General features: G+C 36.2%; 1 protein-coding gene across 5 annotated transcripts in view; it reads right to left on the bottom strand.

The window, feature by feature from the left end:
* The window catches only part of PDE4D (phosphodiesterase 4D), a 313664-nt gene that overhangs the window by 141354 nt on the left and 152345 nt on the right, over positions 1 to 19965 (bottom strand). The window contains exon 1 of one of the 5 annotated variants that reach the window (XM_040089576.2): positions 9388 to 9520. The exons of the other annotated variants lie outside the window; for them this stretch is intronic. Coding sequence (XP_039945510.1) covers positions 9388 to 9476 — 89 coding nt within the window. The 5' untranslated portion in view covers positions 9477 to 9520. Of the gene's footprint in view, positions 1 to 9387; positions 9521 to 19965 lie in introns of those variants that run through there. 5 annotated transcript variants of the gene reach the window in all.

The following is a 19965-nucleotide window of genomic DNA, read 5'->3' as shown; positions in this document are numbered from 1 at the left end:
TCCTGGGTTTTCTGGTTTTGATAAACCCTTTAGGATTTAGTTGCTCAAGGACAAAGAAAAAAAGATAGGCTATAAAAAAATTTCTTTCGGTTCTCCAAGATATAACTAAAAACAGTTGGAGTTGTCTGCACTGTAATACGTGCAAGCAAAAAACAATGTAGCCCTGTAGAAAACTATGATCAATCTATTTTAATGCAACAGAAAGGATGCAAACCCTTCTTAGTCTGAATGTTACTGCAGACCATCTGAGCCCTGAAGCAAGGACCTTTCCAGAGGAGTATTTAGGCCTCCCATATTCCATTCCAGGGAGCAGGAGCAGTTAGTGTTACTGACATGGCTCTGTCACAGACTCACAGAATCAACTAGGTTAGAAAAGACCTTGGAGATCATCAAGTCCAGCATATGCCTTGTCAACTAAACCATGGTACTGAGTGCCACATCCAGTCTTTTTTTAAACACCTCCAGGGACGGTGACTCCACCACCCCCCAGGCTGCCCATTCCAATGCCCCGCAACCACTGTTTCAGTAAAGAATTATTTTTCTAATATCTAGCCTAAAATTCCCCAGGTACAGATTAAAACTGTGTCCTCTGTCTCGCTTCTGGTTGCCTGGGAGAAGAGCTTGAGCCCCACCTGGCTACAGCCTCCTTGCCATGTCATGCCATCTAGTCACATTTCACCAGCCAAAAAGATTTCTCTGTTCTTTATACACTGTGCAGATTCAACCATGGAAAAATCAGAGCCCTCACATTGTACTCACTAAAATTAGAGCAGCTAAAAATTTTTTGTTAGCATCAAGCTACATAAAAAGGAGGTTTTACATCAGATTTTTACAAAAACACAGTTTATGTTTTTCAGCATTTACAAAGCAGTCATATAATTTTATTGATTAGATGTTTAACAGATGCTACCTGTATTACTACATATCTATACTTAAATATTACTTGAATTTTTAGGGTAATATATGGTGCATTTAGTAATCCAGACTGAAAATTATGCACAATATAAATAAAAGTTTGTATTTTAATTGTAGTCTCATAGGAGTAGCAGGCATGAAGAACTGTGACAACAAAACTTAAATCTTTTGTGTATTACAGACATATCTGTTCCTCTTTTCACGAAAGTATCACAAAAATTTCATCAGTATCATGAAACAGATTTTTAATGACATTACACTACATTTTGCAGTTGGCTGCACCTATAAATTATTATACCACCTGTGTTAAATAATTTTATTCTTATCTGTAAACAATAAACCTTATTTTAGTATTAATGCGTGCTTGCATATTGTAAAACCACTCTGTCTAGGATTCCTTTTGTCTCCTGTGATGCTAACCAGAGTTTATTGTAAAACAGAACCACATTTACTTTTATGCCAGAATGAGATAAGCCTCAAATATGTCATGTTCCATGTTCCAATTTACACTATATTGTGTCAAGTGGGAGAGAGCTTAAACCAAGACTGTGGGCAAGGGGAGACGTTAACAAACACCATTTGCCACTTACATGCTCATTAGGACTGCATGACTACCTCATTAAGGGAATCATCTAGATGCTTGGATCAATATTAAGAAACTACATTCCCTTTTTATTCTTTTTTTTTTTTTTTTTAATCTCCTTCCCCACTTCCCCCCTTTTTCTCCCCACTGTTTGAAAAATACATATTTCTTCACAAGTCAGCATCATCTTTCAGAAGGTTCACAAGATTAACCACATGTGCTAGCCTAATCTAAATTTCTTTCTGATTTTCAGGTTCCAATGGCACTTCTGAGGAACCCATCACTTCTAGATATTGCATGGCAAGTTTATTGGACTGTTTTTCTTATATGATGCTTAAAAGAAATTTCATTTTCTCCTTTGCCACCAGTAGAAACCTGACTTGGTGGATTTTACTTCCACTGTTTTAGAAATATAACCCAGTTTCTAAATTATCGGTTGTCTGATTATTCAGTCCCTGGTTCAATGGTGTGCAAATGATGTTGAAACACTTGACTTGCCTCCAGTACGTGATATAAACCAGATGAACTTTGTTGCTTAAAATAACTGGTTTCTCTGAGTTTCCAGTTTAATGTTTGCTTGATCATATTTACATTTCTTTTTTATGTCATGAGGAGGAGCAAGAAGTAAAGAAAAATGATGCAATTGGGTGGTTACCTAGAAGTTGACATACATTTCACACACTTAGGAAAACCAAGTAAATTTAAGAATTCATCCACACCTATTAGTATGTAAGAAGTAAGGGACAAACACATCTGTTTCATGGTGCCACATGATGCTTTTGCCTCCCACCAGAGCTGTCTGAGCAGCAGATTCTGCTCCATCTGCAATGACTGCTTCTCTGCAGCTGCCAATAGAGTTGGAGTCACAGGGGAACTCACAGCATTTATCAAACTAATGCACATGCAACTTCAGCCGGAGTTATAAGTTTATTTGCCTGTTATATTTGTCCCTTTGCTGCACCTACATCTAACAAAAAATGTGAGGCCTCCCATCCTCCACCTGAAGACAATTATATCCCCTTTAAATAGTTTGGCATTTTTTCCATTTCAGGTTTCTCTATTAGCTAAACAACTTCAGCTAGTGTTAACAAGAGTTTATCTGATCCCAGTGTTTGTTCAACTGTGTCATTTACTTTTACAACTGCAACAGAAATTTGTACCAAAGCCTGTGAAAGCTAAGTCTCTGAAGAGCCAAGTATTGACTGGAAATGATGCAAAGGTAAAACAAATAAAGGAAAACCAAGTTCATGTGGACAAACAATAAAGTGCTGTGTATTCACCTTCTTCCTGGAAAACTTCTGATAGTTTGTACACTTCGGTGTAGGATACACCCCCCCACACGTGTTTGTATGTGTGCAGACTGTTTACATACTACACATGTATATAATGGTCAAGTGTATGGATATTAATGGGAAACATCTGTTACTTCCTACTGCTAACACTCCCCCTTTCTTCAGCTGCATGCATTATGGCATATTTCCTGAAGTACTTCTTAGCCTTCTAAAAAGTCAGAAATCCTGAAGAAGAGATACTGTTAATACAAACAAACAAACAAACCAATAAAAAAATTAACATTTTATATTTAGTTATCTTAAAATATAAATATTCTTTCCATAGAAAATTATGCAAAAATATTTTCTACAAGGTTGGATTGGGTTTTTTCCCTTAAAAATGCAAAATTTCCAGTGAGATTGAAATTTTGTCTGCTGAAATGATCCTTGTTGCCTTTACACAGTATCTTTGGAAACTTCTCTGAAAAAAGAGAATGAGTAGAGATGAAGAAAAAAGTACAGACTAGTGGAAGTTAGAATACTCAACAGGGTTAAGAAGACAGAATATCTAGCCTGGCCAGTACAGACACCACCAGGAGTGGGAGGTTATTGCTCACCACTTAAAACCATTAAATCAGCAAGTCTGTTAGTCTACATCAGAAATGAGATAAAGGGGAATAATAGAAGTTTCATAAGGGATTTGTTTTTCCCATGAGAATAGTAATATTATAATTCTAGACCATTCGTCCTCATCAGAAGCTCTGTGTTTACTTCTGGTCATTCTGCATTAGAAAGAGCATTGTGATAGGAGGAGGCGTTAAGAGACTGGCAACATGAATTCTATGGACACAATTCTTTTCCATGTGAAAAGTTTAGTTAGAAAGCTGATGAAAAAGAGTGGCCCACAAATATATAAACCAACAAATCCTTGGCTCACAATACTTCCACTATAGGGAAAATTAGACACCAGGACGAAGAAAATCTTGTACATTGCATAGGGTTCATTTGTGGAAGTGAGTGTAAACAAATACTGCAAAAGAGAATAATTCAGCAATTTTTTTTTTAAATTGTATAATGATCAACATTTAGTGTGAATAAATAAAATACTTAGACTTTCTAAGCTAAGTAATACATACAGGAAGGAGAGTTCTGGCATATTCATACACAGGGAACTACTGAAGGTGTTGAGATTATCCCTCAAGGAAGATTATACTGTAACCACCAAGTTTCTTACTGGTCCTGTTCAAATATTTGTTGCTGACTGCTGGTAGAGACCAAGAGTGGATTAGTTTGCAAGGACCACCCATGTGCTGCAGTATAACTGCACCTACTGCTAAGGGCACCAGAGTCATATTTGTGCCAGACCCCTCTGGTGGGCAGGAATCTCTTTTTTTTCACTTTTATTTTCCTTTATTACCCCATGAGGAAAGGTGCTTTAGAGCATTAAATTACCTTTCAGCATATTAGAGCAGTTTTCAATTAACACTCACAAATTCCTCTCATAGAGAAAACTGAAACACAAAATGACCCAGAGATTATTAGGTTTCTAGGGCACAGAAATAAATTGGATTTACTAGTTCCAATAGGAAATGTCAGTTTTCCATTAAAAAAAAAAAAAAAAAAAAAATCTGTTCAGATCCACAGTGGAAAACTAATTCTAGAATGCCATAAAATAAACATTGATACTTTACCTTTGTACTACTTTTCTTATTTAACGAGGTATCTAGAAATTAGTTACAACATTTGGACATAGTACATGCTGAACTTGAGTCAGCTTGTTCCTTATGTATTCAGTATCAGATTGGATGATAGGCCTATTAATAGTGCTCCCAGAATTTGTGATACATCAGGGAATTACAAGCCAGTTACTTCTGACATTTACATAAATATTCACGGACATCTACAATTTGTAAATCAGACTGAGTATTTCCTGGTGTTTACGGTTAGTGCAATCTTTTTCTGCATCCCAAGAGATGCTAGTGTCTGTGCCTAGCCCCATCTCGAAGGCTGGCTTTGTGTGGGGACATTTTAGCCACAAACAGCAAAGCCCAACCCCTTTTTTATTGCAAACTGTAGCAACACCAGTCATCATAGTTACCTCACTGTGTGTGAAGGCAAGTTTCCCGTAGTTATTAATAGATCTGGCTTTGGCTGTCAGAACACACTTAAGCATCAATTTGGGAAAAAAAAAAAATTGTTAATAAAATACCTATAGATATACTTCTGTTTTCTGTTTATTTCACACTAATTAAATCACTTCCAAGGCTGCAGCAAGAACCACAAAATCCTACAGAATAAGCACTCAGGTAACACCAATCTGAAGCAGCAATAAGAAACACTGACAGATGCACCCTGTCCTGCTGTGATAGATTCAGTTAAGCTACCTGTGTCATGATCAGCTATGTCAAATAAATTTTAATCAAAAGCTGAAACTTATGAACATATTATATCTCTGCAGTTTTTTCTTGCTTTTGGGATCTAAGGACTGAAGCTTCTTTCTGTGGTCCTAGGAAATGGTATTGAGATTCCGTATTTATTTATGTAGGCAGGGATTCTAGGCAGTTTTGACAAGGAGATAGGTCTGCAGCAACACAAAGCGTTAAGTGTGATTCACTTGCACCTGGTCTCCTATTGCTAATTAATCTGACTTGCAATGTGCCTTGCTATTTTGCCACTTTTCCCAAGATTTCAATGACAAATGTGTGAATTGGGTAGATGATATTTTGGTATGTAAATTTGTCTAAAATAAGTTTTAGGTGAGGTTCTAAACATCCCTTTAGTGCTGACATGGCATTCTATGAATTACAAAATATGAACTGCTAAATATGAAATCAAATGCATGATTCATTGTGTTCATTAAAAAAGTTACATTTTTGCAGTCAAATATTTTATTTCCCAGAAAATGTTGAATGGCTGGCCAAACACAAGCAAGATATTTCCAGTGAGCCGGGACTGTAAAGCCTAATAAATAAAATATTAAACTTTAATCTGGTTTCTATTTCCACATCATCACCAAGCTTGTAATAACAAAAAGTTCTAATACTACACTCTTGTCACTAAGACAGCTTTGACATAATTAAGAAATGCCCTTAGAGAAGGGATTCTTGAAAAATGCTGTTTAAGAGAGATATACCACTTTCCAGTCCAGTTCCCAAGTGTTTAGTGTCTTGGAGTACTATTATCTGGCAGGAGGGAATCTGCCTCCTAATGTACGAATGCCATGAGCAGCTGGCTGCAGAAGTGGTGTTGGCAGTAGCTTCAGCCACATGACTGTGCCTCTAGTCCGGGGAAATATGCCAGATGGCAGCCAAAGAAGAAAAACAGAAAGAAAATGGAACAAAAGAAAATCACATCATCCAACAAAGAACCTCTCTTTCTTTTCCAGGTGAAGGTATAAATGTCATGATTACTGTTTCAGGAAGTGTATCTCCCGAGCTAACTGAATGAAGATGTAGTTCTGACAATGCAATAATTTAGCAAACTTAGTAATTATTTGATTATTCAATTTAATGCATATTATTGGCTGTACCATTTCTCCATAACACCCACTTTATTTTGGAGTTTGCCATCTCTACAAAATTTTCTCCACAAAAAGGTTATACTCAGCAGATAGTCACTGAGCATTTCACAAACGGTGAAATAATTCACATATGATGGAAAAAGGCTTAATGACCAGCCAGGCAGATCCTGATGCCTCTGGAGAATGTTCTAAGTGGTCCTGGTGACCTGTCAGTGGAAGGTGTGTTTAGTATCTAGCAGGATTGAGTGTCATACAACAATTTTTTATTCATACATCTCAGTCAGTGCAGGCAATTTTGACAGGTGCTTTAGTTCTTCATCCATGTGTGACAGGATGTCGAGATCATGAAAAAAGCTCCTAAAGCTTCTATCTCCATTCTTCAGAGATTTCTGGAGGCTCTAAAGTGTCACAGTGCTGCTATTAGGACACAGTTTTCACAGTCACATCAAGTGCTATTTTCCTGAACAAATCTAAAACCAGCAGGAAAACTGTATCCCTATTTGCATTTCAGTAAGGGAGGTGTGCTTCAATTTAGAGAGACTTAAGGCTTTAAAGTGAAAGAAAAAAAAAAAAGGAGAGGGGAAACAAAAAGGAAAAGAGGTGAACTTATCTGTGTGTTCTGGAAACAAAATAAATTTATATGCTTTTTTCATGTATTGGAGTAGAAGAATGCTCATCTTTCTGAGAACAGTGTGGCTACACATCCTTACAAAACTAAACAACCCTCCTTCTCCAGCCTGCAAGAAGTTATATAAATTGTGAAATGTTTTGGTGCTCTCCTGAGTCTTCTCTCTGCGAAGTAACCACTCCTGGCCTTGGTTCTACCCCTAATGCTGTGAATATTTGCATTTCTGGTGTAGAGTGAATCAGAATTATATCTACCAGCTCTTTTAGTCTACTTCTTTGTTTTTGTTCAGTTCAATTGCTGAAGTTTTAAGATGGTTTATTTGATGGGACAGGGTAAGAAGAGCTCTAAGTGATTGCATCGCATTCTGGATCTTTCTAGAAAAGTTTCATTGTTTCAAGGCATATTTTCCCCTCTAGGGAAAACTTGCTCTTGGAAAACTTGCATCAGCCTGGCTCTTCTGTTACCTTCTGAAAGCACACCCTGATGAGTAAAGAAACTCAATTCACTATTTTTCTATAAGGTGGCATTATTAATTTGCCTGTAAGGGGGATCAATGTATCACAGAATCTCCCCAAAATCAAAACATGATGGTCTATTTAACCAATAGGTTATTTCCCAAAAGAAACATTCTGTTTTTCCGCAAAATATAAGAAAAAAGAAATATTGAATTTTGGCAAACATCACAATTTAAATGGTTTGCTGAACCATGTTCATCATGGAATGCATAGACAGCGCTATCAGATACACAGTTTTAGAAACCAAAGTCCCTTGACATCAAATGGTTGAGTAACGTGAGCAGAACTGTCAGCTGACACAAACAAGGTTATTAAATTACATAGGCACTGAGTACCGTAAAATTTTGTAGTAGATTTCTAAATTTAACCTACAGTGTGAATGGAGCCATGGCCGTGACACGGCAATATATACATTAAGGATTTTTGTTTCTCCTCTTGGAGACTTACAGTTAAATTAAGCAGTAGTAAAGAATATGGCTCAAATTAAGTAATATAATTACAATGCTTTTTAAAAAAAATTGTCTTTATCGTCATCCTACCTCTTAAAAGCTCTGTAGGACTGAAAAACAAACATGTAACACTCCAGGGTAACAAAAAATTCATTCATACCTCCAGACTTTCGATAAAGGTTCCTTGTTTTTTTCAGTTTACTTAACAACTTTTAAGAATATTTTTGCTTTGCTACATTGTAAAATTAGAAAATATTCAATATGTACATAATAATGAAAATAATCAGATCCTATATTAACATGTTACATGAAATATGTTTCTTTTTGCCTCTAAGAATTGAGATAGATAGATGATAGACAGATAGATAAATAGATAGAAAGAAACAGAAATAGAAATAGATATATAGATATAAATTTGTAAAAGAAAAATAAGTAGCTTACTTTAAGTAAAAAGTCCCTTATAACAAGATTTCTTAAGGGAATTTCAACTGAACTCTAAGATCTAATTTTGAACAGATACCACCTTTTTATTTTCTATTCTAATATCTTTAACTGTTATTATTCTTTTTGTCATAAAACCAGCTCGCACTATGTTAACAAACTAACTTTTACCAAAAAAAATAGTGAGAGAAGTTGGACAGTTCACCTAATCAGTTCTTCTTAACAATATTCACCTATACAATGCTTGCTATCAGTAATCCTACAGAAAGCATTTATCTTCATTTTGTATTGTATATGTGAACAAATCAATTTGAATGTTGCATTGATTAAAAAGTTGTTATTAAGATGATATGTGTTAAGTTTTTAAATTAATGATGTGCAATTGAGAGGACCGTAAGAATTTTTACTTGAAAATACACATGAATCTGTTATAAATAAATATAAAGAAGTTGAAGAACAAATATTGGTTCAATTGCCAAAAACAATGTGACAGATAATAGAAATCAAGCATTGCTGATGCTATTTTAAAACAACAGTTTAGGAAAAAAATACAATCTGTGTGTTTTTCTCATTTGCTATAATTTCAAAAATGTTTAACACAAAAATAATTAACAAATATGATTTGCCAGCAAAAGCTTCACAGCTATAAATATTAATTCAGGTTTGATATTCTATATCTGTGTGTCATATTTTTAATTAAATATGCTAACTTATAATAAGTGCTGAGAATACTTACAATTATTATTTTCATAAGAACACTGACATAATCATTAATCTACCTTTCCTCCCAACTTGGTGTGCCAAAAGTATTCAAAATATCATTTACTTTAAAAGTGCAGTTTCACACACTTCCTTGATCACTTGTTCAGAGTATTTTTTCTTATTCAGAAACAATACCTGTTTTTCTGATAGACAATGTTTAGCAAAACATTTACAAGCCCAAGCGAGTCACAATTAGTAATTTCCAATTTTTTTATAGACTCTAATCCTCTAGAAGAAAAGAAAAGATCTACAGTTGCAACTGTTACCACAGTCAACAGCACCACAAGCCACTAGAAGAGATACCTGTAGGACTTCAAAAAGCGAAATCTCATCTTATTTCTCGGAGATGGACGAGGCATATAGGCTCCAAAAGGATCCCACAGGAAGGCCATGGGAAAAGCTAATTCTAAAACAGTTTAATAAGTATATCCCTGAGGGGACACAGGACAGTAGTGCTGGAAGTGCCCCACACTAATCATGAAGCACTCGTAACTGTGTAAGGGTATGTCCTTTTCCTACGGTATGCTTTGGCAGAGATGTGGCTGGCTGAGAGCACAAGCTAAAGGGATAACTGGGATTTCCTGCTGCGTGAGGCTTGCCCTTTGCATAAACATCTCCTATATTCAGAGCTCTTATCGCATTATTCAAGTGAGAACTCTTATGGTAAACCCTTAGATAGCTACAGCAGCCACTAAAGACCACAGAACTATGGAGCTAAGGGAGACCAGAAATAGCCAATGCTCTCATTATTCACTGCTGCCCAGACAAAACCCCTCAAATATCTTAACAGTCTGTTGAAAGTATTTTTAATATGGGTTATATTTGAACAACCTGTTCAAACTGACATCAGGCAGCTAAGAGTATGGAGAGGAAAAAAAGCCAAATTAACAAAAAAACCACCCCAAATTAAAATCTGCTGCATCTCTCAATGCATGCCCCAAGCACAGCAAGGAGCTGGTAAACAAGGAGTAAAACTGCTGCTGGAAACACGATCACAAGTCCCTCAATTGCCTCTTTGTTTAATTCTTAACTCTTTTCAAGTGTGTCTTCCATCCTCACAGTTTCTTAAGAGAATCAATTTATAACAATAAGCAGCTTTCCTGAGAGGGCTTAATGATCTACAAGAGATCAGCCACTCTAAGAAAGTGTGTCTCAGTCTGGCAGATACTTTTCAGGCCTCTTTGCAGCTTTTCTCGATGACATTACTCCTGCGCTGAATTACCACCAGTGACGTTGAGAACTGAACTCAGTTTCCTCCTACCTGAGGTCATTTCAGTTCAGTGTCTTTTTGTTGTTTGTTTGGCTGGCTGAGTTTGCACTTATTTTTGTTTTATTATTTATTTTTTATTTAAGTCTCAACTCTTGTATGCAATGTCTTTAGCAGAGCTAAAAGCAAGTGGCTCTCAAGGTGGCTATGATCTCTGAACACTGGTAGGCAGACTATTCTCCCCTTCCAGTGATCTTGAAACAGAATAAATGCAGACATTTTTATTAATAAGAAATGTGATCAAGAAGAAATTGAATAACCAGAGCCAGGTTAAAGATAAAAATTTAGAATTACTACAGGGCTTTACCATAAAAATTTAGAGACTTAGAAAAATTAATTTCTAGGGATACATTATGACTATCCACAAATTATCTGATAATATGTACTGGTTTTGTGGTAAAGTATACTAAGAGTAAGTACACTCTTCAGAAAGATTGTAAATGTACTATTACTGGCTATATTTTTCTTCTTGAAGGAACCATTTTTCTCCTTTTACTCTGACAAATGTAACACAGCATTCACTGACAATATCTTCACATCGTAAGTTTTCAATATGTGGGATTCATATGTGAAAGCCTGAAGTAGGCAAAAAGTATATTTTTTAATTTGATCAGTTAAAATAGAGACTATATAATTGAATTAAAATAATGTAGCAACTAATTTTCAGAGGAATGGATTGAAATCATTCCAAAAGTGGTTAGTAAGGCGCCTTCTAAGCATCATAAGCTATAGTCCTTCAAAATCATGGTATCATTAAAGTCTGACTGATTAACAGACCACTTTAAGTATGCCTGAATAATACTGAATGTGAGCATTGCCCAGATCGATATTTCTCCTCTTGCTAATAAAGCCAGGATAGGCTGCATTTTTATAATTTTATCCTAAGTATCTTGATATTGCCAGGTATTTTTCACATTCTGTTTCTAAAACTGATTTGTACAACACATTAATGCAACAGGAACATTTGCCTTTTTATTTCTTTTAATAAAGAAAACTGAACCAAATAATATGAACACATTTACTGTGAGCTTTCTTTCCTCCTTGATGTCTTCCTTCACTGTAGCATTAAATCTTCTAATGAAGGCAACCACAATAAGGTCACAGAAATAAGCTTCTTAGAAGATTACTAAAGACTAAATTTATACCTTGATATCAAAACCACTTATTGTCACTGTGTAGTGGCATGCAGTAAATCACTGTACCAAAACATGCCAGAGAACTTACAGAAATTCAAAGAAATGAAGGAGCAAATAAGTCTGTAGTACATTTTGACTTTTACAGAGAAGTAGCTAAAGCCTTCCAGCCATCTCCCTTTCCTTTCAGACCAAAACAAAACATTTCTAGAAACATTCAAATAACATAAAACACTTTGACATGAAGTTGCAGCTTTTTTAGAACTGCTTGTCTTTGAAAAAGTAACTCAATATTATGAGTAAACAAATTCATAGTTTTATATAAAAGAGGCATTAATCAATCATTTCATTCAGTGATAATCCAGACTTCTTACAGAAATGAACACTAATAGATATTGTGGTGCCGTATCTTTGACATTCTATGCAGTTTAGCTATTGCAACTTTTGCTCTACATTTTTTGACAGATAGTGCAATATCAGTCCCACACTCCTAGCAGGCCAACGATACCCCTGTAGTGTGCTATGATAGCTTCAGGTTTATGGGATCCACAAAAGGTGAATTTAGAAACATTTTCACTATTCTCCCACACATGTCAGATACTACTTTATACAGAAAAGTTTCATATAAATAAATAGCAAAATAATACTCAGCATAATTAAAAATTTGAAACTTAAAGCAATAATGAGCCCATAAACCCATTAGACTTTATTTTGGTCAGTTGAAGTCAGGTAAGTGTAAAGTGCCCTGTAAGTAACTAGGTCTGGTCAGAAATATAAATACCCTCACAGACATGTTATACTTTCCTACTTTAGCAGTTGAAGTATTGGTAGATGTAGGAAGCAGAATAAAAAAACTATGAGGATACTCTTAAGCTGAGGGCTTTCCTGCATCCTCCCCTTGTGGCTCCTGCACAGTCATGCTCCTTTTCTGGGCAGCCTTCCCAAAGCCTGTATCCTCTACATGGTTCTATTGCATGCACTGTTGTACTTTGAGAAAAAGGATGTTACAGTTCCTATTGTGATAATAGCAATGACGTGGCTGAGTTGGGATCTTCTGGTCAAACTATAGCAAAAGAGGGAACTGCATGGACAGTTGAAGCCAGGATGACGCACAGGAAGAATAGAGAGAAGGATGATTATTTAGGATGCAGTCAGAAGACCAAGGCAAAGCTGGAGCAGAACTTGGCAGGGAACACAAAGAATCCCAAGAAGGCCTTCTATGGGAATATTAACCAGAAAAGGAAGTTCAAAGAAGGAGTAGTGGCCCCTGTTGAACAGGCTGTAAAACTGTAACAAGGATGAGGAAAAGGCCGAGGTACTCAGCGATATTTTTGCTTTGGGCTTCAGTGATAGCCTCTCTTCCCACACTCCTCAAGTGGATGGACAGTAGGATGGGGACTGGGGAAGCAAAGTCCCTCCCACTCTAAGTAAAGATCAGATTTGTGACCACCTGAATGCACATAAGTCAATGGGACCCAGTGAGATGCATCCCATAGTCCTGAGGGAAATGGCTGATGTAGGGACCAAGACACCCTGCATGATGTTTGAAAAGTTATGGTAGTCAAGTGAAGCCCCAGGAGACTGGAAAAGAGGAAATACTTTACTCATATTTTAAAAGGGTAGAAAGGAGGACTCTGGAAGTATCAACCTGTCAGCCACCACAGGAAGGATATGGACCTGTTAGAGCAGGTCCGGAGAAGGACACAAGGATAATAAGAGGGATGGAACACATTTACTGTGAGGAAGGACTGAGATAATTGTGCTTATTCAACTTGGAAAAGAGAAGGTTTTGGGGTGACCTTAAATTAACTGAAAGGATTTACTAGGGAGACACCATGCACAAGAGCATGTAGTGACAGGACAAGGGGGAAGGGTTTCAAACTGAAAGAGAGTAGGTTTAGGTGTTAAGAGGAAGTTCTTTGCTGTGAGGGTGGTGCAGCAGTAGAACAGGTTGCCCAGGGAAGTTGTGAATGCCGCATCCCTGGAAGTGTTCAAAGCCAGACTGGATGGAGCTCTGACTAACCTGGTCTAGTGGAAGCTATCCATGGCCATGGCAGGGAGGTCTGAACTAGATGATATTCAAGGTCCCTTCCAACTCAAATCATTCTATGTTTCTATGGTTCTATGATATAAACTCTGTCGTGTTGTTTAAAAAATTCTTATTTATCAGCAACTGGAAACTCGGAAAGAGTTCAAACTGAGGTCATTACAAAAGGCAGGATGGTTTACATTAGCATACAGCATTTTACAGATGCTTCTCTCAGAGTTATTCCTCCTGTTTTAAACACTGTCTTATGGTTCAGTTAGACACCTCCAAACAAAATGCCACTGAATTTTGTAAAGCCAGAAGCAAACATTTACCCACTATTTCAAAGATACATCTTGAACAATTAAAATTAAATAAAAATTCATGTAAATTTTGTTATGGACTAGATATTTTTCCCACCTTTTATCCTTTCAGTCTTGCTACCAAGACAAATGAAACACAGCCTTCAAAACAATAATTAGGAGGGAAAAAATTGAATATAGGATAAATGTACATTCTAATTTTGCTCAGCAGAATGATAGTGTTTATTTTCATGTTGAGACACCTCAATAAAAGTTTATGCTGGAAAGCTAAAAGATATGTAAGGCCTAGAATTAAATAAAATTATTTTCTACATTTCATCTAGTTTTTAGATAACTTCAAGCTTATTTAAAAAAACAAAAATTCTCCTAACTTCTATTTTTTACATTACTCCTGTTCAGAATATTATAATTCATAACAGAGATATTTTCCCCCATAATAAGTATCCTGAAATTCAAAGTATTCTTTTTTCACCTGAAAAGAAAGGGTCACACTAAACAAAAAAACCCACCCAAATCTGACTGAGCTATAGACTGAAAACCTGAACTTTCAACTCCTTCAAAAAGCAAGCAAATTTTCTTCAGTATTTCATTTTTTTCCATCACTGATCTATTTTAACACTTCAAGGAGTCTGAATATATATCATTTTTGATACCAGCTTGGCCCTATTAAACTGTGTGAAGCAAAATAAATCACAAGTTATTTAATTTGGGACAAAGTATAAGAAAAGGCACATTCTCTCTGTATTTTGTTACTTTTAATAGTCTATCCAGGACTAGTATCTCTTTGCACTGCAAATGCTTTCTGATTATTATTACTTGTCACCCCTTCTTGGCTTTAGTGATTAATCCTGAAGTCCTTGTGTCTGGGGCGGGGGGTGAGGGAAGAGGCCCATAATTGTTGTGGTTTGTTCAGATGGTTCATCCCTGTTTCCCCTATGCTATATCTGTTGCTGGTTTACCCCTGACATTGTATACTCCCTTTATTTCCCTACATGGTCACTCCCCACCTTTACTGCCAGTACATTCCTTGTCTATTTCCTAAAACCCTGCCTACCCTTCATGTAAACCCTATCCCTTTGTTCTAGAAAGTTTGATGTCTATTATGTATCCTTCAAAGCCCCACTGAATTTTGCAACACAATCCCTCCCATACAATAACCCTATTAATTTCCGTAGTTGCACTCTTCTCCCCTCAACTCCTCCCCATTTGTTTCCTATTGGATAGTTGATTGTATCCACCCCTACCGCCCACTCCGAATAAAACCCAGTGCCTTCCGGCATTCTCTGACTTTCCTTGGCCTCACAAATAAACCCGTGAACTTGACCCCAAGGAAAGGACTCCTTGCAATCCTTTACCCTGGTCCGCGTGGCTTCCAAGGACCACAGGAGTGTGCCTCCACTCCATCAGGTTCAGCCTATCCTGAGCCTTTGAGGCTTTGCCAAGGGAGTGCCATTCCCCACTCCTGTGGCAGCTCCGGGGTGCAGTGCTAGCCGGTTGACGCCATAGAGCAGGAAGGAAACTGCCACACATAATATTTCTGTGAGGCTTTTTTACTGAGCAATGGTTTCTGAAGTGGTTGTAATAGTGACACCATTCTTGTGATTAGAGCATCCATAAGAATGCTGTGCTAGTAATTTTTTGTGGTTTATAAAGAATGAGCATAGCCTATAGCCATTCTGCTAAAAGAATTTCTTACATATATAACCTACTACAATTGTGAACTTTTAATCATTTTAATTATCTCCCAGATTCCTATAAAACGATTGCACTAAAGTGTTAAAAATCATCTAGAAGGAGGACATACAAATATGGATACACAAGCACGCTTGCACATACATACACTTGTATGCATACACACAACACACACACACATTCATTTTGTAATTAGGAAATATATAATAATTCTGAAAACATAAAATATCTACATCTGAGTTTTGCTTTTTCAGTAACTTTTATAGTAATGTATTTTTTGCTAGCGGTAATTTTACATACGTGACTGGATTTGAGATACACATTATAAAGGGTTTTGCCTCATCAGTCATTAACTACTTGTGTTCTCTCATATGTTTATTGAGTGGAAATTATGGAATTAGAGATGACTAATTTATAGTGAGAGGAAGTTTGATGCTTTTGTCATTGTCACCAGCTGAAGTTCTCACTCAGAAAGTAAAATGACTGTGCCTGTGCTAGAAGCAAATCACATGAATAGATAAGTGAATGAAGGATTAAAACAGTGTGAAATTCTTTCCTACAGATTAAAGTACTAATACTAGAGAGCAAGATGAGAGATGTCAAAAATGTACCGGCCTAAACAGATAGCTCCTCCATTAGTCATGCATACAGACACTACCGACTAGACAGAGAGGTGACAGATATCATCAGGAAGGGAATATCAGAATGAAAACCAGGACTGAGCTGAGCTCAGAAAAAAGTTATTTTAATAATGAAGGTGCTAAGCCATGCAGTAATGTTAAGACTATTGAAATATGTCTAGCAGAGCTTTTATGAAATTTGCACAAACAACTTTTACTGCACAAGGTTTCTGTCTGAGTTTCTCTGAAAACTCCCTCAGCCTGTGTGTGTTATCCTTGGTGCACACTATTATGGTTATCTATGGACATTATACAAGCACTGTGAATTGATCTTCAGCTTATAGAGTTATAAACTACAGAGTTCTGTGAAAAACATAATTGAAAGTATTTTTTTAAGACGTAGCCAGATTAACTGTCCTATAGAAATGCTGTTATTCCTGGTAAATTTCCATTAAAAATATTAAATCTATATTTACCAAAATAAATATTTTACATAAGAAATGTGTGGTGTAGCCATTGCCTTTTAAATCACTGCTGAAATCAAAGCTTTTCTATTTATCTGTTCTTTCAAAGGATGCTGATAAACTTCAAGGACAAATGGCGTCTCTAGAACTACTGAGGAACCTAATTTTAGTACAAATGAAATTGAAGAGCTTGTGCAAATGATTACCAGGCACCTTTGACTCATGTTGGGAGCTGGCTTATTGAAAGGGGATTTCACAGATAAACAACATGTATATTCAGCAAATTACCTGGGAAGTATTTGAGTTTTTTCTTTGATTCCTCAAAGATCTGGCAGAAAATTATAATAATTTCTTGCTCTGAACACTTAAAATCCTATGCTTTTAGTAGGATTTCAAGAACTATTTGGCAGGAACACATTCTACTTCTAGGTGACTGCAACAGAAGTGGCATCAGAGTCACTTAGATCAGAGCTAATTTGAGAAGTGCCTTAGGACAAGGGCAAAAAATGGGACAACTCAGGACGGTGCTGAAATACAAAAGAAATGAGCTTAGTTTATAGTCTACTTTTCAATTTACTGAATTAGTTTTTAACACATATAAGAAATCCTGTTTGTATCATTTATAATATTAAGTGATCTTTTGTAAAGGAGGAAATAAAGATCCTGCTTCAATGCCTGAGCAGCAAAAGATAGAATTAGCTACCAGCAAGACTTGGGAAATCTGAGTCTTAAAGTCTGTGCAACTCAGCCCTGTTTGTTTGTGTGACAGTGAAAAAGCATGGCTCAATTCTCCTGCTGCTTAGATAGGTACATCCACTTGTCTTTTAAAGATGATGAACAACATTTATCAGTCAGTTCTTAAAGAGGGACGTTGTCTTATGCATCAAAGTCTTATTCAGAAGAAAGAAACAATTAGAGGGAAGGCATTAGGGCTGACTAGGACATGCTTTCTAAAGAACTAGCAGACAGTGGTTTACTTTTAGTCTCCAAGAAAATATGTCCTGTAAAAATGAGCAGAGTGAATTGGCAGTCAACATGGCAGAAAAACAAAACAAAACAAAACAAAAAACCCAACCCAACCCAACCAAACCAAAAACAAAAAACAAAAACAAAAACCAAACCAAACCAAACCAAACCAAACCAAACCAAACCAACCAACCAAAACAAAACAAAACAAACGAAAAAACCAAAAAACACAACTCCACAAAAAAAACCCACCAGGAAAATAGAAAAAGTGGTTCCTGCAAGGGAAAAGTGGAGATAACTCTCATCTACATACCTAATTTTTGATTTGAAAGTTTAACTTCCCTGGAATTATTAAAGGATTTAAGGAACAAATTGACTTAACCAACATTCTACATAGTTTATATTTAAAGAGAACTGTTAAGTAAAGTGTTCAACAGAACCTTTTAGGTATCTATTTTGTGTGTTTCAGCAGTTTATTAAAATGAAAATTATCCATCTGCAAATAAGTTTTTTTTTTTCATGCAATAAAAAAGGAAGTTGAAGGAACTTAGATGTTTTAACCTAAAAGGATATCAGTACCTGAACTAGGAGCAGAATCTTGTTTAACACATGATGCTAATGTATAATAATAATTCATAATTTATAGTAATGTAAATGTAATAAGCTTGATTTTGAAACAAGGATTTATACCATAAGTAGGAAAGAAGTCTTATATTTAGTTTTTAATATTTTTTAATTCTATTTATTCCCATTTAATTTGTGCCTGAGTATATGAAGATTAAGATAATCATATTTATAATTAATTCCTTTAGCTGTACTGACATTCAATTGCACAGTCCTAACACAAGAATTACTATATTAGATGATGGGAATAGCTTATTTAGATTTTATATTGAAAGTGCTACCATAAAGTTCCTAGCATAAATTATGAGAATTAACTTAGGAAAAGGACAAAAAAGGCATTGCAAGTTACTCTAAAAACTGAACAGATGTGAAAGTAGTATTAGAACATTTGTTGCTGCAGTTGTCTGGGGAAAAAAAAAAAAATCCATTAGTAAGAATTTACTAAAACATTCTTGGCAGAAATAAATTATTCAAAACTATAGCGTAATAGTTTTGGTCACTTCACATTGAGAGCACATCAAAACTAGATACAGGGCCATAAAGGTAACAAATGACATGGTACAGGACCACCTGCTCCAGGTGACCCTGCTTGAGCAGAAGGACTGGACTAAAGGATTTCCAGAGGTGCGTTCCAGCCTGAGAGGTTTGGTGATGCTGTAAAGCCATCCCACGTGTGATAGGTTTTGACTTTGTGAAAGCGATGGGATTTCAGAAGTGCTTTAACATGCTTGCAAGGCATTTCTCCCTCTGTAGAAACAAGCTTTCATGCCCTCTGGTGTTCAATAAAATAAAAAAATTACTCTCAGAACAATTACTTGTAAAATAATCACACATCTGTAACCAGGTAATTTTTCCTCCTTTGGAGGGGTTTGTTCAGCTGGCTGCCACCAGATGTGTCTGTGTGGTGAGCTTAGCTGATCTTTAAGCTACAATAACCATTCTGACCAGATGTCTCTTGGCTGCAGCAGCTCTGGCAGCTCTCACACTTGCACAGATCGCATCTTCAGAGGGTTGTCCTAAACTGGAGCAAGTTCCTTCCCTGGATTCTTGAGTGCTTAAAACCCTCAGAAAATAGGGGCTAGACAACGTTTTTAAGGGAAGCATAATTCCTAGTAAGTAAAAATGTGAGCTGTGTAAAATTCAAAGTGCTTAACATATTATTCAGTCTCAACACTATGTGACTGTAAGGCAGGAGCAGCGACCAGTAAACCAATTTAAAGATAATTTCAGCAGCAAAACAGACTTAGGCCTCTTGTCTTAGTAGCTGAGGTTGAAATATATTTTTTCTTAAAAAAGAAAAAACCAGTAACCATCTGTACTTTGCTTACTTGATTATATATTCAATATATATGAATATTTCAATATTTGAAATTGTGAGAAATATTGGGACCACCACCCACAATTCCCATACTAAAATGCATGCCCAGCATGAATCATAAATTAGAATTTAATTCAGCAGCTTGGGGATAGGTCCATGAGCAACAGTTTGTGCTCTTTAAAAAAGGATCAAATCCTGGATGTATGAAAAGCAAAAAACCATACATTTTCAACTTACGGTATGGCTCAGAGTTTGCTGGTGCCTTGCTCAGGCACTCTTTGCCACTTTTTGCCCATTCACTGGGCACTCAGTGCCCTCAGGGAAGGGGCACACTGCCACTTGTCACATTCTTTCAACAGCCAGGGCTAAGTCTTTATATATACTTAAAAAAAAAAAAAAATCCCAATCAAATCCTAAGAATTTCACTTACCATGAAAAAAAACAATCT

Source organism: Hirundo rustica, chromosome Z, assembly GCF_015227805.2.
Source record: "Hirundo rustica isolate bHirRus1 chromosome Z, bHirRus1.pri.v3, whole genome shotgun sequence".
In the NCBI taxonomy this organism is placed as follows: domain Eukaryota; kingdom Metazoa; phylum Chordata; class Aves; order Passeriformes; family Hirundinidae; genus Hirundo; species Hirundo rustica.
Note: the sequence above shows the minus strand (reverse complement) of the source record. Positions and strands in the feature narration are given on the sequence as shown.